A 17789-nucleotide genomic window follows, 5' to 3' on the forward strand; every position below is an offset into this window, starting at 1 on the left:
TTCGGATTTTAAAGCTGCTCTTCATTAAACCTTGGGACTCTTGGATTTGCATGATACATCTTTGTATAGTATGGCACATGTAGCGATTTCAAACATAACTAATCGAAAATTCTAGCATTGAATGCCTCAGTAGTAGTTTAAATAAATTATGTAATAAGTGTTTGTTGCTTAGTGAAGATTATATTGGTTATGAGATTGAGATTGAAGTAGGACGGTTATTATTACGTTAGGTTTTTTTACTGTGAAAGATGGACTCTAGTGCTACGTTCGTTTCCTTGTTCGTTCTTCTGTTGACAGCAAAATCTGCAGTCACCGAGATGTCAAGTGAAAACGGCCTTTTCTTTGATGCTTTTATTGGGCGTAAAATGTCTTTGCCCATCAACTCCACCGACATACATCAAAGGACGACTAACGTTTCTGACAAATTAGAGTGCATCTTCACTTGTTTGGGATTTCTTTGGTGCCTTTCAGTAAATTTCAATACAACTGCCCAAAGAGATGGCCTCTATGGATGTGGGCTACTATCTGTTGATAGATTCTCACACTCAGGGAGCTTAATAGAAGAAAAATCGTTCACTCATCTCAGTATCAAGGTACGCAAGTGTAGTGATAGTCACTTTTAACTTTTATTGGAAATTAGTATGCGTAATGAGGCCGAGTAAGATTAAAGCCTCGTCCACACGTATTCGGAAATTTTTGTATCCGCAAATTATTTTTTGCGGATACGAAAATGTTTGCGTCCACACGCAGCGTATTCGAATTGTTTTCACCGTTCTTTCGACGGGGCCTAAGGATTAATTTCACGAGTGTTTTCGAAGCGACAAGGGCAATTTCAAAACTTTGAAAACACAAGTGAAATTAATCTTTGATTCAGTTTACTCGGTCCCATCAACGATTACCCGTTTATAGTATACTTGGCAAAATGATCCAACGAAAATAAACTATCAAATCAAATGTAGTTGCGGTTCAAAATAATTGTTTATTCGGTCAGCAGAGTTCATAGCGTGTTTTTCGGTTCTTTCTGTGTGTTCCACAGCACAGACTACGTCATCAACTCATTTATATTTATGAAATAGACGGTTATTATGCAAGCGACCGTGTAGACCTCACACTGTGTGGACCTCGCTTGAGACCATTTCGCGGACTTCAAGTTTTACTTCTGTACAAAAGATATCATCGATCGCTGAGCTTAAAACAATTAATATAATTGTTTGCCATGCAAAACGAGAAGCTATTTTGAAAACAGTTTATGAGCGTTGCTAGGCACCTGAACTACCATTCATTTTCTAATAAATTGGCCCCGAATTACGGAAAAAAGCCCTCCTTCATTAGCCAATCAGCATCAAGCAATTTTGCCCTGTATATGATAAGAAATTTTACTATCGAGGGGTGACTAAATGTTTGGCCAGTTACGCAACAGATACTGGAGCCAGTTACTTTTCTTTCTTTCGATATTTCGGCCTTTACGGATTCATGAGCTAAGCTAAGGAGAAGGAAACGGGAGGGGGTATTCATTCGTTGAGCTTTTTTGTGTGTTTGTTTCTTTGGTTGTTTTAACCTGATTTGCAAACTCGATTTTTTTACGCTGGATGATCTCTGCTCGGTTCCACGATGGTCGGTTGCTATGGCTTTTCCTCCCTCAAGGGTCTTAAATTCACATTTTGGCTTACAGAGGATCGAGTAGTTTCTATTCCAAATATAGCAAGACATTGAAACATGTTATTTAGAAATTCAGCAGACTCCAGTTTTTCGCGAGATCACCGAGCGTAAAAAAATCGAGTCTGCAAAGCAGGCTATGGTTGTTTGAGCCTCTAGCATTTGATTAAGCGTATATGTCTACTAGCTTTACTGATTTTACATCAAACGCCCGGCCATTCCCCATCCCCCATATACCAAATTCCCTATCAATGTCGTGCTTCTGGAAGTTCCAGGAGGCCAGTAAATATATAATATATAGAAACATATTTTTTCTAGAACCCTTGTGCAGAGATGCCTTGTCTTAATGGCGGTACTTGTGTCATTCAATACAACCGAGAAGACTATGCATGCGCCTGCAGACCAGAAAACAGCGGAGATCACTGTGAAAATGGTAAGTTTGTTTACTTGTGTTTTTTTATTAAAAATATTATAATGAGAATAAATGGAATAGACAAAAAGATTACGTATACCTTTCCCCAGAATTACATTGAGAAGATTCCATGAATGCGATACTTTTCGGTAGACTATGCTTACCGTGACCGTACTCTGTAATTTGTTCGCGTTCAAGCAAAAACTACTCTCTTAAGAGCACGCTTCTATTACGTCGTTCCTTCAATTCTGCGCGTCGTATTCCGTCAAACATCGTAGATCAGCGCATGGCTCGCGATCACCCTCACGCGCTGTGCATGATGGTATCAAATTAAACTTGACTGCGTGCTGGGTAACATTTGTTTTTATTAAAACCGGTAATTTAGTTGCTAATTTTTTATTTATTTATTTTTTCCATAGTGTTATATTTAAATATTTCCATTCGATCAGTAGCAGCCGAAGATAACATTCCTATCACTTCGTGCACACGTTCCATGATTCAAGTGAACAACGTTGAAAACTGTTTAAATGTAAGTTGCAAGTTAGTTAATTTTGTGAGCGCTATATATCCACGCGCAATATATGGATCTGTTCTTCCAACTCCGTATTGTATCCAGCTGAGGAGGGTGTTAGGGCTTTTACTTGAATAGAGGGTTTGTCTCACTAGTCTGAGATAGGTTCTCCAGTTTCCTTCCCTCTGTCAAACTATGCCATTTTGATGGGTCTCTTAATTGATTGGAAGGTTTGGAAGCGTGGTAATTTCCGATTTGATCTAGCAGTGCCCCATGGCATGCCCTGACTTAGATCAGTCCAGAGGTTGTTTCAGTGTCACAGAATATATAGGCGGACATATCCGGGACTTTTCTATTGTTTTGGCGTGAAGTTCAAACCATGTTCAATGGGCTGTGACTCGTTAAAAGAGCAAAATTACAAGAGAATTGGGTTAAATTAGCTCATGTTGGCTATGAAAAAGCCGTTGAGCCGTTTCAACAGAGTTCTCAGGCTCCGTCCACACTCCGTCAAACACAGATTAAGGAGACAACTGAGAAGCGGCTTTCATCAATCTCACACCTCGCTCGAGGGATACGCTTCGCGGCGTTCTGCTTCACGCTTAGCTCTTTTTGAGTTAACCAATCAGAGCTTTAGAAATGTTGTTATCATTCAAATTTATGCCCGCCTACAAATTAAGATGTATGTGAAAATCTGAACTGTAAGTTCATGTCCCTAGAACAATAGGCATTCTGTGCGATGATCAATCTATGAGTTATCCGTGCCCTGACTTAGATCAGCCCAGAGGTTGTTTCAGGGTATCAATCTGTTAGTCATCCGTGCCCTGAACTATAAGATCAGCTCAGAGGTTGTTTAAGGGTATCAATCTGTGAACCATCCGTGCCCTGACTAGATCAGCCCATGCAGAGTTTATTCAGTGCAGGGTTCTACTTATATAAAGTTGTCGAGAATGGAGAGCTGAAGTTGAGAACAAAAACTAAGTTCCTTCTTTCTGCGTTTTCAGGGTAGAGGTCATAATATCGTTGTCTACAACAAGTTTGGTGTCTTTCAGACTAATACATCCTTCGACACGCATGATAGCAGCTCATCTGGCCAACAGATGAAGAAGTTCTTGGAAGAACTCCCAAACGAAAGCATCGTTCTGATTGCAGTCTGGGATAGCGGTAGTACTTACTTTGGGGACGCAGTCAACGCCTTGAAGTCCATCGGTGCAACCAATCCCAATGCTGTATCTCAGTATAGGAGCTCATGGTTGTTAGTTGGGTACAAGGGAGGCTCGCCGTCTTGGATAACTGAGAAAAGAGCGGAACGATACAATGGACCCTGCTTTGCAAATGTTAAGATCCCGATACCAGTCGACCTTTCGTAAATTTTGATCTTCTACTATAATCATGCACCAAGCACTTGAGACAGAACGATCCGATGGACCCTGCTTTGCAAATGTCAAGATCCCGATACCAGTCGACCTTTCGTAAATTTTGCTCTTCTACTATAATCATGCACCAAGCACTTGTGACAGAACGATCCAATGGACCCTGCTTTACAAATGTCAAGATCCCGATACCTACTAGCCCTTTCTCATAAGATGCATACCACTTTTTTTGAGCATTTATCAAACTGATATTGTCGTTTGCGCGGTATCCCTGTGTTTTTAAACGTTTTGGGCTTCTGGGCTCCCTTTATCTAATGCCAGGTTCCTAAGCTAATATAAACTCAAGATGGCGGACGTAAAAAGTGTTTCATCGCTATATCTGCAAGTATTTATTCATATTTTCGACAATTCAAAGCCTTTAAATGGAGAAAAAAATCACAAAAATAGAATCTATATTCACCTCCAAATAAGGTAAGCTTAAAATATATGCATATAAAGTTGATGGCCACGCGAACGATAATTTTATCGAAGGAAAGTTGATGATGGCGGATCACAGAAGTCATGTCGCAGTGGCTATTCAAAGATTTCTATTAAAAGCCTGCGGTATTCTAAAACATGACATTAGTTAAAGTTATAAACTCTTTACGTAACTTTTGATTTTTGCGAATGATTTGATCTTTTAAAAACGATGACTGATAAACACAGTGGTTTTACTGAATGAACCTGTAATGTGATGAAAAAGGACTAAATATTAAACTTTGTCCAAGTGAAGAAGTATAACGAGTTTACTTTTGCTTCTCAAGATAGAATCGACTTAACTTAGGCCTAGGGCTAACGTCGAACAACTTAATTACATCAAAGAATGCCGCCTCATTATCACCTGATATCCATTGTTTTTAATGAGTTCGGTACATGGAAAGTTCGACGTTTGCGCTAGGCCAAAATTACTCTTTATTTTATCATTTCTTATGCGAATTAATATCACTACACGTTCAAAACTTGTTCAGTGTTCACTCTTTTTCTCGATTCTCATTGGTGCAGGACACACAGCCATTTCTTAGAGTCATTTTCTTCAAACCACAAAACAGTTTCTGGTAAAGTGGAAGCATTGAACCGTGAAATAAAAATAGTTAGTTAACGTGTAATAGTCAAATAGACACAAAAGAAAACGATGGTTTTAATAGGGTATACTAATGTGTATTAGTCTAATATCTATTTCACAGGTTTATTGACTTCACTCAAATTTATAGCCGGTATGATATAGTCAATAAGAATACACACACACACACACAAAAATTGAAATAAGATCTACTCACTTCTAATAGTCTAGGCTTCCTGTCTGTTTTCTTGATATGATCATTTTTCTAGCTTGATTAAAGCTTTTCTTACTGCTGCTAAGATAGCTAACTAAAGAAATCTACCTAAATTTTCTCTTTAAAGTCAGTGAAGTTGTATGGAAATCCGAGAACGATGTCCGAACTTTTTGGTGACCGTAACACAATCCAAGTTAGCGCCGAAAAGGTGAATTCATCCCATTTCTAGAATGCCTTTCGGTCTCAGCTTCTATGTTCTCTGTTTTGATCCCGACAATGATTTTGCGATTTAGTGTATTACAAATGCTTTTTTTTACTTATATGAATATGACCTACGCTATACACAGCCTTTAATTGGTATTCAGTATTAGGCCCCGTCCACACGTATCCGGAAATTTTTGTATTTGCGGATACGTGTGGACGGGGCCTCAAAGACAACCATTGATAAATTAAGGCCTCATTTACACCTTACAAAAAAATACATTTTTCAAAAAAATTTTTTTGTCAACACACAGCTTTTTCGAATCGTTTTTCAACGTAACCGTCCACATGTATTCATTTTCAAAAAGTTGCTTTTTACATGTTACCCATGCACTACGGTGGATGGAAGGCCAAAATTAAACTAAATAAAACATTTCAAATTAGAAAAAAATATCCGGATACGTGTTGATGAGGCCTAATCAGTGTATTGTAGTGGAAATAATACAAGCACGACAGTAGACACACTGCTCACGGGCGCCAGGACGGAGCTGTGATAATATTCACTTCATTTTATTCCGAGAAGACTGAACAACATCAAAACCTAGTTAGGGAACCGAAAAATCTTTGATTCCAGCTAATTCTTTAGTACATATTTCTTAATTGTACAGAGTTTATCACATATACTACGTATACCATAGACATCTAGTACTGAACCATGAGAAGCGCTGTAAACGTGGAACGTTGGTGGAGCGAAATGTTGAACTGACTAGGCTACTGGCACGTGTTGGTAGAACAAGTATGCAAGCTTGAACTTTTTGTCCGACAGACTTCTTCATTTAATAACAGTAAGTCAAAAACTCTACTATGTATTGGCAATTCAGTGTTATCAGACAAAACTTTTGGCGGCCTTCGGTTAAAAAAGTCATTGCGCGTCGGGTCGAATGTTATTCCATTATGATATTATCATAATTTGTGATTTACCTATTTATTTATAATTTATCTATATAAATTATTGTTAATGCCGCAACCATTAGTACTTTAAACGATCTTGCAAATTAAAGAATGGATGCAGTATCAAACGAAGCAGCTTTGCAACACGAGTAAACAGGCTGTAATGTTATACTCTCAGCTGTGCAGTGTTAACGGAAGTCTGTCTGACCCTTGTACTGTGAGCTGCGGTGTACCACAAGGCAGTAATTTAGGTCCACTTTTATTTCTCCTGTATATTAATGACTTACCAAATTGTTTGGCGCAAGCCATAACAAGAATGTTTGCTGATGATACCAGCATCAGCGTTCATGGCAAAAATGTGGGAGACTTGGAACCAAGCATCAACACTGAACTCACTAATATACATCATTGGTTGTTAGCAAATAAGCTAAGCTTGAATGTAGCGAAAACGAAATTTATGATTATTGGGTCCCGCCAAATTAAAGTTCCCAGCGCAATGCGATTCCACTATTAATATTGCGATCAATGGAACTAGCGTCAAACAAGTTGATCACACCGAATCTTTGGGTGTCACTATCGATAAAAACATAGACGTAAACCTTAATTAAAGTGCACATGAACCCTTCGACAATACTTTCAGTACTGATTCTACACGAAGTAAATAGTTGAATGGTAAAATATTTCTTGATTTGAGTGATGCGTTTCTACGTTATGAAGGTTTATACTTCCAATATGCTAATGAGTGTGACGTCTATTAAGGCTTAATCAAATATACAAAATCGAACTGGTTCATAGAAACAGTATTTAAAAAGCATCATTATTTTACTCATGGTTTACATGAAAGCTATTTACAATTTTTATTTTCAAAATGGCCAGCATTTAGTATTACTAGTTACAACAAAAACACTCAAATACCTTACCTGACGTCATCATCATTAACATATTGGAAGTATAAACCTTCATAACTTAAAGACGCATCACTCAAATCAAGAAATATTTTACCAATCAACTATTTACTTTATGCAGAATCAGTACTGAAAGTATTGTCGAAGGGTTCATGTGCACTTTAAGTGTTTGCCACTCAAAGTAAATGCACGTTTTTCATAGGTTCCGTCACTAAAGGAAGTTTTGGGTGGATTTGGTCATGCAACCTTCATCAATACACCCAAGAAAACAAGCGAGTAAGACGACGATAGCCCAAATACTGATATCAGACAATACGGGGTACTTGTGGAGCAACTACTACGCCATTCTCTTAATGCTGATCCAGATCATCAGGTAAAATATCATTTGAGTCCCAAACATGTTTATTGTAATATATTCTGAAAGAAGACGCAATCAAATCAGTAAAGACATGCTGCGACCTCTAGAGGCAGCGTGAACATCTTTCTTTATCATGCGCGCGCATATTCAATTGGTTGACAACTTCATCATTTAAAGCTGCAAAGAAAAACAATATAGAAACATATATAGAAACAGACTATAAAGAATAGTATGTCCTCTACTCAGACGGGGTATCGAATGAGCTAAATCTTATCTATCATTTGGATTATGTCATGCGTGACTTGCATATGATGGTAATTGCGGGAATCAAATTCGATACTCCAGAGGTGACGGGGAATGACTTACTACTACAACACCCTTGATTGAAACTTTCACCATGGTGTCACCCTTGAGTATACCCTTCTTGTCACATCAAACTTGATAAACATCAAAGATGTAAAGATGAGAGTATGTGGACCGCGTGGCACTAATGAAATAGTAGAAGATAATATAGGTAAGTTGTAGTGCTTGGGAACGAGGTTATTCCGGGCGAAAGCCCTTGGAATTAAATTCGGAAAAATTAATTTCCGACCTCGCTGGGATTCGAACCCACGACCTTCGGAATTGTACTACCGATGTTCTACCAGCTGAGCTAGAGGTCAGACTGAGAGCAGGCCGGGGTGAAATAGATGTTAGGTCGCGGTAATTATGATCAAAGATGTGGGTTTTATTGAGTTTCCTCGTCAGTATCAGTAGATGCACACATTACAAAGATTCTCGAAACTCCTAAGTTTTTTTCCTCTTTCCTGTTCTGTCCTAAACAATACGGTCATTCCATCAAATATTAAGTACATTTAAACAAGTCGAAATGTAAAATACTTTAGTATGGCAATATGCCCAGTATCAATAGTTCATATATATCTATTTTTCAAATATATGAAGTGTGGGTAGTTTGAGGATTGTGGCTTCATAATTAGGACTCTTCGTCCTCGTCTGTTCTCTTTTTCTTCTTCTCTCGTAAATATATAATGATTATAATGAGTCCTATCGTCAAAGCAATGCCAAACAAAGAACCAGCTACGACAAGTACAGTCATCAACAATTTTGCGGACGTTTCTTCATCTTAAAAAAAGGAATAAAAGAATTCGTTTAATATTCGTAAAAAGAAAGACAAACAAGTACAGAAACAGAATATAGAGATACGTCATCTCCGCCATGTTGGCGGTGTAACAAAAGACTTAACAAAGGTATTTGGCTTTCATTGTTAATACCAGCGACATTGCCACCATGTCTTTGTTATCTGACGGGTTTAATTAATGATTGCGATTCATCAGCATTAAAATGACCTCAGAAATTTTCCACAAATTCATCTTTAAAGAGAAAAGAGTAAGATTTGCTCGAATTATTCTTGGTGTGCAACCAAATTCGGCAAAATCCCTCGAAACGTAAATAACAATGAATTCGAAACAGCCGCCATCTTGGTTGATCTAGTGAGGAATGCTTTGTATAGTCAACCAACATGGCGGCTATGACGAAGATGCACCCCGAGAATATTTGTATCTACTAATAATGTTACTGCACTGAATTACTTACCGGATTCTTCCTCGTCTAGCTTTTGCTTTCCAATTAAGGCTTTTGCTTTTTCTAATAAAAAAGAGAATATTATTTTAAGGGTTTGCAGCCAATGATAATATGGATCGATATTTTTGATAACAATGTACATAGATGATTGAGCATGGAGGTGGAGCAGTATTTGCCTGTGATAACGTTCATAAGATTCATTCATTCAGCTGATTGATAACTCTTGTCATTTCTACTAGCTTTAGCCGTTGTATCACAGCGTGGAACAATCACAACAGAGCAAGGCTCCAAACTAGTTGAAAGCCCAAAGATCGAATTAGAATTTAGTAGTTGATTTTTGAGGAGGGAGGAAAACCGGAGAACCCGGAGAAAAACCCTCAAAGCACAAGAGAAAACCAACTCTCTTCGGCAGGACTCGAACTCGGGCCGCATTGGCGAGAGGCGGTGCATTAGCAGCGTACGCCTTCCCTTTTAGTGAAGGGCATCATTCTGTTTTCTAAAGAACTCTATATTTGCTCTACCCTGTTTCTTTGTGCCTTTGACGCTATTTGATTAACAATGCCTCTGTCCCTAATTTTCGGATATTTGTATACAATAAAGGGTTTCTTTACTGGCCAGCTTACCAATGTCTGACGAATCTTCAATCTTTACAAGTACTTTGGATGAATTTCCAACAACAGCACGAGGTTCATTAGGAATTAGAATGTTCACCGTAAAGAATTCTATGTTTTCAACTTCACTGTCATCTTGAATGTAGGCGTGTACAATGATTCGTTTTTTTTCACTCGTAAAAATTACATCCTTAGACAGGATTTTGAAGTCCAGGCCTTCTTTAGCAGTGTCTGCTCCATCTTGATTCACTACTAACCTGTACGATAATCAATCAATAATACAGAACAGTGATTTTAATATCACAAGCCATTAAAAAACACGAGCTAGGCTTCACGATTGCTTGCCTGTTTCTTAGAATGGGTTTTGTATACACCTATTTCAATAAACGTTTTCATCGCCAAAGGCTGAAGCAATAGGCAAAAAGCAATAGGACATAGTTCATTCCAAGATCATCCAAGAATAGTTGAAATGACTTGTGCTTCTGCTTCTTATTCTCGTCAAGAATATGGACCTTAGTGTTGGGACTGATTCAATGTTGTTTGTATTCAACGAAACCATTTCCATGTCGGAATGACCTATCGCCTATTGCCGTTGGCGATGACAACGCTTTTTGAAATCACACACTGGTGTGAGCAACGTTTAGTATGTGGCAATACTTACTTGACGTCGAAAGGTATAGCGGTAGCACCATTCATTACAAGAGCTAGATCAACCCTTCCTCCTATAACATCCTCCTCTACTGTAGCTGTCTTGTTTTCAAAATGTATTGTAACTGAGGAAACAAAATCAGTTTGAATTCTTCGAGTTTGGGTAATAAATACCGTATTAGAAACGCCATAGATCTCAGTAATCACTCCAAATTTGCATTGTTTAGTATGGTTCACCATTCTTGTGCCCCCCGTATAAACAAGCTGTGACGGTCATAGTGAAATAGGAAATGTGATACAGTTTTCAGGGCATTATGGACTGGGATTGTTTTCTATCCCTTTCCCAACTAGAATTTCCCTGTTTTTACCTTGATCATCATCAAGAATGAATACTGTTAGTTGTTTTTGCGTTTCGTTGATTAACACATGTGGATTATTTACGCTGCCCAGGAAAAGATGAACTGTTTTGTTGTGTTCTAGTATGTTATTGTCTTGGATTATCAGGTCAAAGCATGTTTGATTTTTGTCGAAAGCGAAGGTAACAGACGAAGGCCATTTGATTGCATTCGAATCACTTGCAAATCTGTAAAATAATTAGAAGACGCATTGAGATGAGTAAAAGAAGTTGAGGAGGAGAAGGAGAAGGCAAATGAAGAGGAGGAATCGAATAGTAGGAGTAGTAGTAGTAGTAGTAGTAGTAGTAGTAGTAGTAGTAGTAGTAGTAGTAGTAGTAGTAGTAGTAGTAGTAGTAGTAGTAGTAGTAGTAGGAGGAGGAGGAGGAGGAGGAGGAATAGGAGGAGGAGGAGGAGGAGGAGGAGTAGCGGTGGAGGTGGCGGTGGCGGTGTCGGTGGAGGTGGAGGTGGAGGTGGAGGTGGCGGTGCGGTGCGGTGGCGGTGGCGGTGGCGGTGGCGGTGGCGGTGGCGGTGGCGGTGGCGGTGGCGGTGGCGGTGGCGGTGGCGGTGGCGGTGGAGGAGAAGGCAGAGGAGGAAGAGAAGGAGGAGAAGGAGAAAGAGAAGAAGGAGAAGGAGAAGAAGGAGAAAAAGGAGTAGGAGAAGGAGGAGGAGGAGGAGAAGGAAGAGAAGGAGGAGGAGAAATGGAAGAAGGAGAAGGAGAAGGGGGAGAAGGAGGAGGAGGTGAAGGAGGAGGAGAAGGAGGAAACTTACTGGACATTTATTGAGCCGGCAACAATTCCTTGGATGAAAACACAGACCGAAACATTACCAGCGTGCTCAGATACTGAAAAAAAAGTCTTCTTGAGGCCAATAACAGCTGGAAGAAATTAGAACAATTAGTTAACTATTTTATTGCATCCACAGAATATAACACGAGAAAACAGACACCCTTTTGCTCCCAGCTGGAGTACTTGTCTCCCGCGAAAACAAAGACTGAGCAAGGAGCCTGAACATTTTAATTATAGAATGAAAAGCTGAAATGCTTCCTATTACTTTTCTCGTCAATAGCACGGGGATTAATGATAGTACAGTGTTGCTTATAGGGACGAAGCCATTTTGAACACTTTAATTATTCATCTTTACTCGTGTATATGCCTATAATTCCTCTCAACTTTTGAATGACTCTCTGCATGAATCGCCATCTCTTTTGGCTATCACTTTTTTTAAATAGAGGTATTTGAGGTTGTCCTTAATTACCTCGATCATCTTCAAGAATGTTGATAGTCAGTTCATTTGGTCTTACGAATACATTAAGATCATCTGTGCTCAGGGATAGATGTGCTGTGTTGTTGTGATCTACGACATTGTTATCGTGAATGGTCAAGTTGAAGCATGTTTGAAAACTTAAGTCATTTGGAGCAAATGCCACGAAGGAAGGTGCTTTGGGAATGTTGATGTTTCTTGTAGCTTTCAACCTGGAAAAGGACCAAACATTAGTTTAATCACAACTTCTTTTTTCCCTTCAAAATTATACAATGAGGATGATAGCGATGACAACGAAAACAGCAAGAAACGAACACTTATTCCTTTCAATAAGAATGCATTCAAAACAACGATACTTACGTAATATTTAATGGTACATTAGGAAGCCCGTCTCGAAAAACACAGATTGGGACTTGGCCAGCTTTTTCAGATACTGATAGCGAAGTGTCCCGAAAACCAACAATGGCGTCTGAAATTAAAAATCTACATAAATTTGACTGTCATAGAAAGAAGATTAATAATATGTTGTAACAGTAAAAGGCAAGTGTGCATCAGAGGAAATTAACCATTGGCGGTCTGTGAGTATGCTTCCAAGGAAATTCTTAAAAATGGTTACTACAAATAATGCTTTGCAAGGCACTTGCGATAGCCCTGGATCCTCCTCTGATCGGGGATCATGCATTTTGAAAATATTATAACGTCTCTTGTGCGTTCCTACCTGATTTGCATCCGTACAGCTCAAACCTCAGTGAAATGAAAGCTTCCCAGGATCTTGGCACAATTCTGATAAAGTTTATCGATTTTATTGGCAGCTTCAAAATATTAGTGTGGGTGGTGTTATGGTCGCTGTTTCCAGTCAATTCCAGGCCATTTTGATAGTCGACAAAATGGCTTCCATTGTTCCGGCTATACTCGAGACCAAATGATTTAACCCACTGCGCGGAATCTGCATGGCCTTGTGTTGCAATGGCAGTGATAGTGACTGGAATTAAGAAATGAACTTGGATCCACGCATGTGGATCATCGATATGACCAGTCCAGGCACCTTTTAAATCGCCTTCACTTTTTAGGTTGAGTCTAGCACGAGCGGGAGATTGAGTTGGGTCCAAGCTGCTTGAGGCTGTTATTGCATAATCTTGGATTACCCCATTTTCCATGCCAAGTGGATTCTGGCATGTCGCTGTTGATAAGTAATGTTTACAACATGAGCGGCCGTGTTGTATCGGCTATAGAATCACGAGACGGAGGGGATTCAATTTTTGAAAATCCCTTAATAATTCATAAATCCTTTTTGAACATTTTGGATTCAAGATCCAACCATTGTAGTGCTGTATCAGAACAATATACATCTACTAGTGGCTGTATCTGATTAGCATTTTCATCGAAAGGTATATATTGGGTTTACATCGGTTATTCATGTGACGTGATTTCTGAAATTGGATTGGCTTAGACGCTCTTAATAAATCATGATTTCTACAATAATATGAGGCATCTTGCGTTCGCCTTCTGGAGCCGAGTGGATGACTTTTACTAAACTTAAATAAATATAATTCAACGGCTGCTCGACCTAAACATATATCAAAAAACCTTCATTAGCCTTTCCTACGTTGAGGAAAAACTGGGTAACAGTGGCATTACAATGCATTGTGGGATATTTTAAGGGACATATTTCCAAGATGGCGTGCATTACGTCCCCTAAATGGAGACCCACAATGTACTGCAGTGCCAATTTGACGCAGACGTTTCCTCAACTCGGAATGGATAATAGCTTTTTAACTGTTTATGTAAACACGATCTTGTACACTGGGCACCCATGAATAACGAATTGAATTAAAAATTCTTAAAATATAAATATTCTGGTCAAACTAAAAAATATTCGTAAAAAATCACTTCGCAGATATTCCAACTGGGGCCACTTCGATAAACTAGTATCACTAACCAATCATATTGCGAGATCTAGTTCAAGATTTTTAACCAGCCAATTAGATAGCGCATCGATAAAATAAGAGCACGAGAACCTAATAATCTGATTGGCTAGCGCTGTTATCAGTTCAATCTCAGTCTAGTTTACCGTTATCTGATTGGTCAGTTTTATTCAAGTGGTCCCGGTTAGTGTGTCCGCACAGTGAATGGTGTACTCACGATAACGTCGCTCTTCTCCACTTGTAAAACCAACACAAATTACCACGAGAATAAATAGATGAACATGGGTGATATCTTTTAGCTTTCGAATTAACATTATCCTAAATTTCCAGGGTAAAAAAATATCAATCAAAAAACAAAATTAGCTACTGCACACAGAGATTATTTTGTACAATTTGCATATATTTTTTTCCTTGCGTTAGTTGCATGGAAAAATCGTTTTGGAAAATCTGTTCTGGAAAAAACTGCATTCGGCCATATACCTTTGCTAAAATTATCTTTTTCATAGCATGTTCAACGCGCGCGCAGTCCAAGCGAGATGTGTAATTTCACGATTCAACGAGTAGTTTTGCTGAATTTAAAAAAAATGCTGTGTTAGATTACTTAACGTATATCTTCAAAGCTGTAACGCAGCCTAAATATTCCATAGGTAAAAGTGGCAACTAAACTTGCCGCTATGCTTTGCGACAATTCCCTTAAACTCTGCGCCACTAAAATGCGGATTTGAGTTGCAGCTGCAATGTTAAGTCATAGGAAAAGTCGTAGCCACACGCATCTTTACATTATTCCAACTCAATGGTAATAAAAATATAGTCTCTCACCTCTATTTTGTACGCATTTATACAGCTTGTGGCGCTTCATGGCGGTGGCGCGCTGTTTGTCAAAGCGCGCGCAGGGTTTTCAGAGTAGTTAATTATTCAATTACAATACATGACGTATGATGAAATAGTTATTCAATTTTTTCATTGATTACCTTCTAATTGGCATTGATTTAGAAGTCTTTGATGCTCACCGATGTCCTTTTGTCAGGCATGTTTCAAAGTCAAATTTACATACTTTATAATAGCACGAAGACGTTTGGACTAATTTGCATACGGAGTTAGAGCATGCGCATAGCAGCTTTTTCACTCTTGTCATGCGCACTTTCATCATTACATAATAGGTTTACGCAGACGTTAATTCAAACCGATATATAGCTTCCTATCTCTACTGATTTCAAGCGCAGCAGTGATAGAGTACATAGACGGCCATTTCCCATCTTTTTCTTTCGTTTCATTTATTTCCATGTTTAGCGATACTTTCAAACGCCATAAAAGCCTAAGGCCCTGGCTAAACGAGGAAACATGTTTCCCTAAATGTTTCCTAAGGCGGCAAAACTGTCAGGAAACATTGGGAAACAATGTTTACCTGCGTCTTGGAAACATGAAATGTTTCTGCCGCACAGCAAAATCATTTTTTTGCGTCTTGGAAGCAACATTTGTTGCACGCAGCAATGTTTCGCATGTGGCTGAACTGGGAAACATCGAGGAAACATGCGCGCGGTAAACATGTTTCTGGAAACATGTTTACTCGTTTAGCCAGGGCCTAAGGCGATCCTAAGAACTTAAGCAAATAAAGTAACTATCGGCTGTTGTTGTACTTTGGTGTTGGTATGATTGAATATTCTAACACTAAAATAAGCGTATGAAAAGACCAGTGTCAAATCCAAAATTACCCCTGTGTTCCTTGATTATAGGCTCATTTACACAGGGTTAGACTCGTATCAGTGTTTAAATATTCACAAATACCAACGGTGATTTGTAAAGAATGCACGACTTCAACAATACAAACACTTTGAAACTCGACGGACCTTGATTAGAACACGTGAATAGTCTGCACAAAATCGAGGCTAACCCTGTGTAAATGAGTCTGTAATCGAGAACCACAGCGGTAATTTGGAACTCAAAACTTTTCTATTCGCAAACGTACTATCAAGCATTAAAGAATCACTTTATTGGTTATAAATTTTATTGTATTTATGGGAATAATTCCTTGGTTGATTTTCACACAAAAAAAGTCCTAGCAATGAACATAATTTTTAAGACCATTTTTAAAGCTCAACTCCAATTTTTATCAGTAATCTATACTTTATATATCAGTGCTATTAATAACCATAATGCATGTGAGATATAATTATCTTCTTTGCCAATTTCAAGCAATCTTTAGTGTTAATACTGGTGAAAATTTTGATGCAATAGACAAGCGCGTTTTGACAGCATTCATTGTTTCCAATTGATTATTATTCCGATTCAAGCAATTCGTCGACAAGGCATAAATACACATAGCGACAACAATTCAATAGAGTGCATAATATGTAGCCATGAGAAACGTTGCAAGAAATTGCACAACTTTGCACAAATTAGTAAGCTAGTAAGACCTCAGTAGACCATCATGACCTACAGAACTTTGCACTAATTTGTACATTTTCGTTAGTTCACGGATATATGGTATGCACTCTAGCATATAGCAGATTTTTTCATTTTCAAGACATCCCGGGGCTTTATTTTGAATTCATCGATTTGGCCTTCTTTGTATATAGATAGTACAGCATCGTGATGCCTAACAGTGTGACAATGAAGGACGCAGTAACCAAGACGATGAGCAGGGCAAGAAGCATGTTTTCATCTCCTTCATCTGAAAATGAGGTGAATAGAATGAACAAATCGAGAAACCGACGACAGATCAATTTTATAAGGAGACTATCCAACCATTTTTAGTTATTTTTTAAAATGAGTTTCTAAATAGATTCCCCAGCAGTCAGTAAGAAGAAAAAAACAATACTAAAGGGAACGGCTGGTGGAATTAAGCCCTGTTCTTAACTTTCAGGTTGTGACGGAATCCGAGTCGGAAACAGTTAATGAAACCGTCAAAAGCAAACGACTACTTCGACTACGATTTCGACGGCCTTCTTTTCTTTTTCTTTATTTCTTTCCTTCTTTTTTCTTTTTTCTTTTTCATTTTTCCTTTTTTTTCTTCTTTTCTTTCTTTTTTTTGTTGTCGCTTTTCACTTTGTCATTTTGTCATAACTGCTTCTAACGCCAAGAAGCAGACAGTTCATCGCATTGATTCACTAACTTACCATCTTCGTCCAGTTTTAGTTTTTGTGCGACTCCTTTTGCTAAAAGGTAAAAAAATGCAATGGCTTAGCTTAACTCATTTAATTATAAAGTACAGCCAACGTAGATAGTATCATAAGCCTTACCACAAAACACCATAGTCGAGACAAACAAATCATTACCAGCTGTTCTAAAAATACTAACGTAAAGATGACTTACCAACGTCTGAAGAATCCTTGATCTTGACAAATGTCGTGCATCTTTCATGGTTAGCGATTGCAAACCTTTCATCAAAACCTTTTATTTTAAGCGAAAACACCTCATCGCTCTCCATCTTTCCGTCTCGCTTGATATCAACAGTTACAATCAGACGTTTCTCACCCGGTGGGAAGAAAAACGTCTTGTTTTTCCTCAAGGTGAAGTCGGATCCCGAGTCTGCGGTGACTAATGCTTCATCGGAATTCTCCTCAAAACTGTGGACAAATAGATACTTAGCAGATGAGGCGGAGGATAATCATATTAATAAAACAAATGAGAATTTTTAGTAGACTAACATCGCAATAACATCGCATCCAAAATGGCGCACGGCAAAGTGTGTT

General features: G+C 38.5%; 1 protein-coding gene and 1 long non-coding RNA gene across 3 annotated transcripts in view; one reads left to right on the top strand and one right to left on the bottom strand.

Annotated features, from left to right (window-relative positions):
• The first annotated feature begins 201 nt into the window (after positions 1-201).
• LOC116295341 (uncharacterized) overlaps positions 202-17789 on the top strand; it is a 42229-nt gene continuing 24641 nt past the window's right edge. The window contains exons 1-6 of one of the 2 annotated variants that reach the window (XM_031703131.2): positions 202-593; positions 1975-2089; positions 2488-2597; positions 3581-4420; positions 6132-6308; positions 7522-7692. In XM_031703131.2, coding sequence (XP_031558991.1) covers positions 249-593; positions 1975-2089; positions 2488-2597; positions 3581-3946 — 936 coding nt within the window. In that variant the 5' untranslated portion in view covers positions 202-248 and the 3' untranslated portion in view covers positions 3947-4420; positions 6132-6308; positions 7522-7692. The remainder of the gene's footprint in view (positions 594-1974; positions 2090-2487; positions 2598-3580; positions 4421-6131; positions 6309-7521; positions 7693-17789) is intronic. The other variant, XM_089028831.1, reaches the window with a different exon arrangement.
• LOC148911816 (uncharacterized) lies at positions 16335-17590 on the bottom strand. The gene is made up of 3 exons (XR_016119542.1): positions 17410-17590; positions 17214-17252; positions 16335-16768 (listed from the first exon to the last, which is right to left on the bottom strand). It is a non-coding gene; the product is annotated as an uncharacterized LOC148911816 (long non-coding RNA).

Source organism: Actinia tenebrosa, unplaced genomic scaffold (assembly GCF_029948245.1).
Source record: "Actinia tenebrosa isolate PJP-AT-01 unplaced genomic scaffold, QUT_ActTen_1.0 PGA_scaffold13__45_contigs__length_12533684, whole genome shotgun sequence".
Classification (NCBI taxonomy): Eukaryota; Metazoa; Cnidaria; class Anthozoa; order Actiniaria; family Actiniidae; genus Actinia; species Actinia tenebrosa.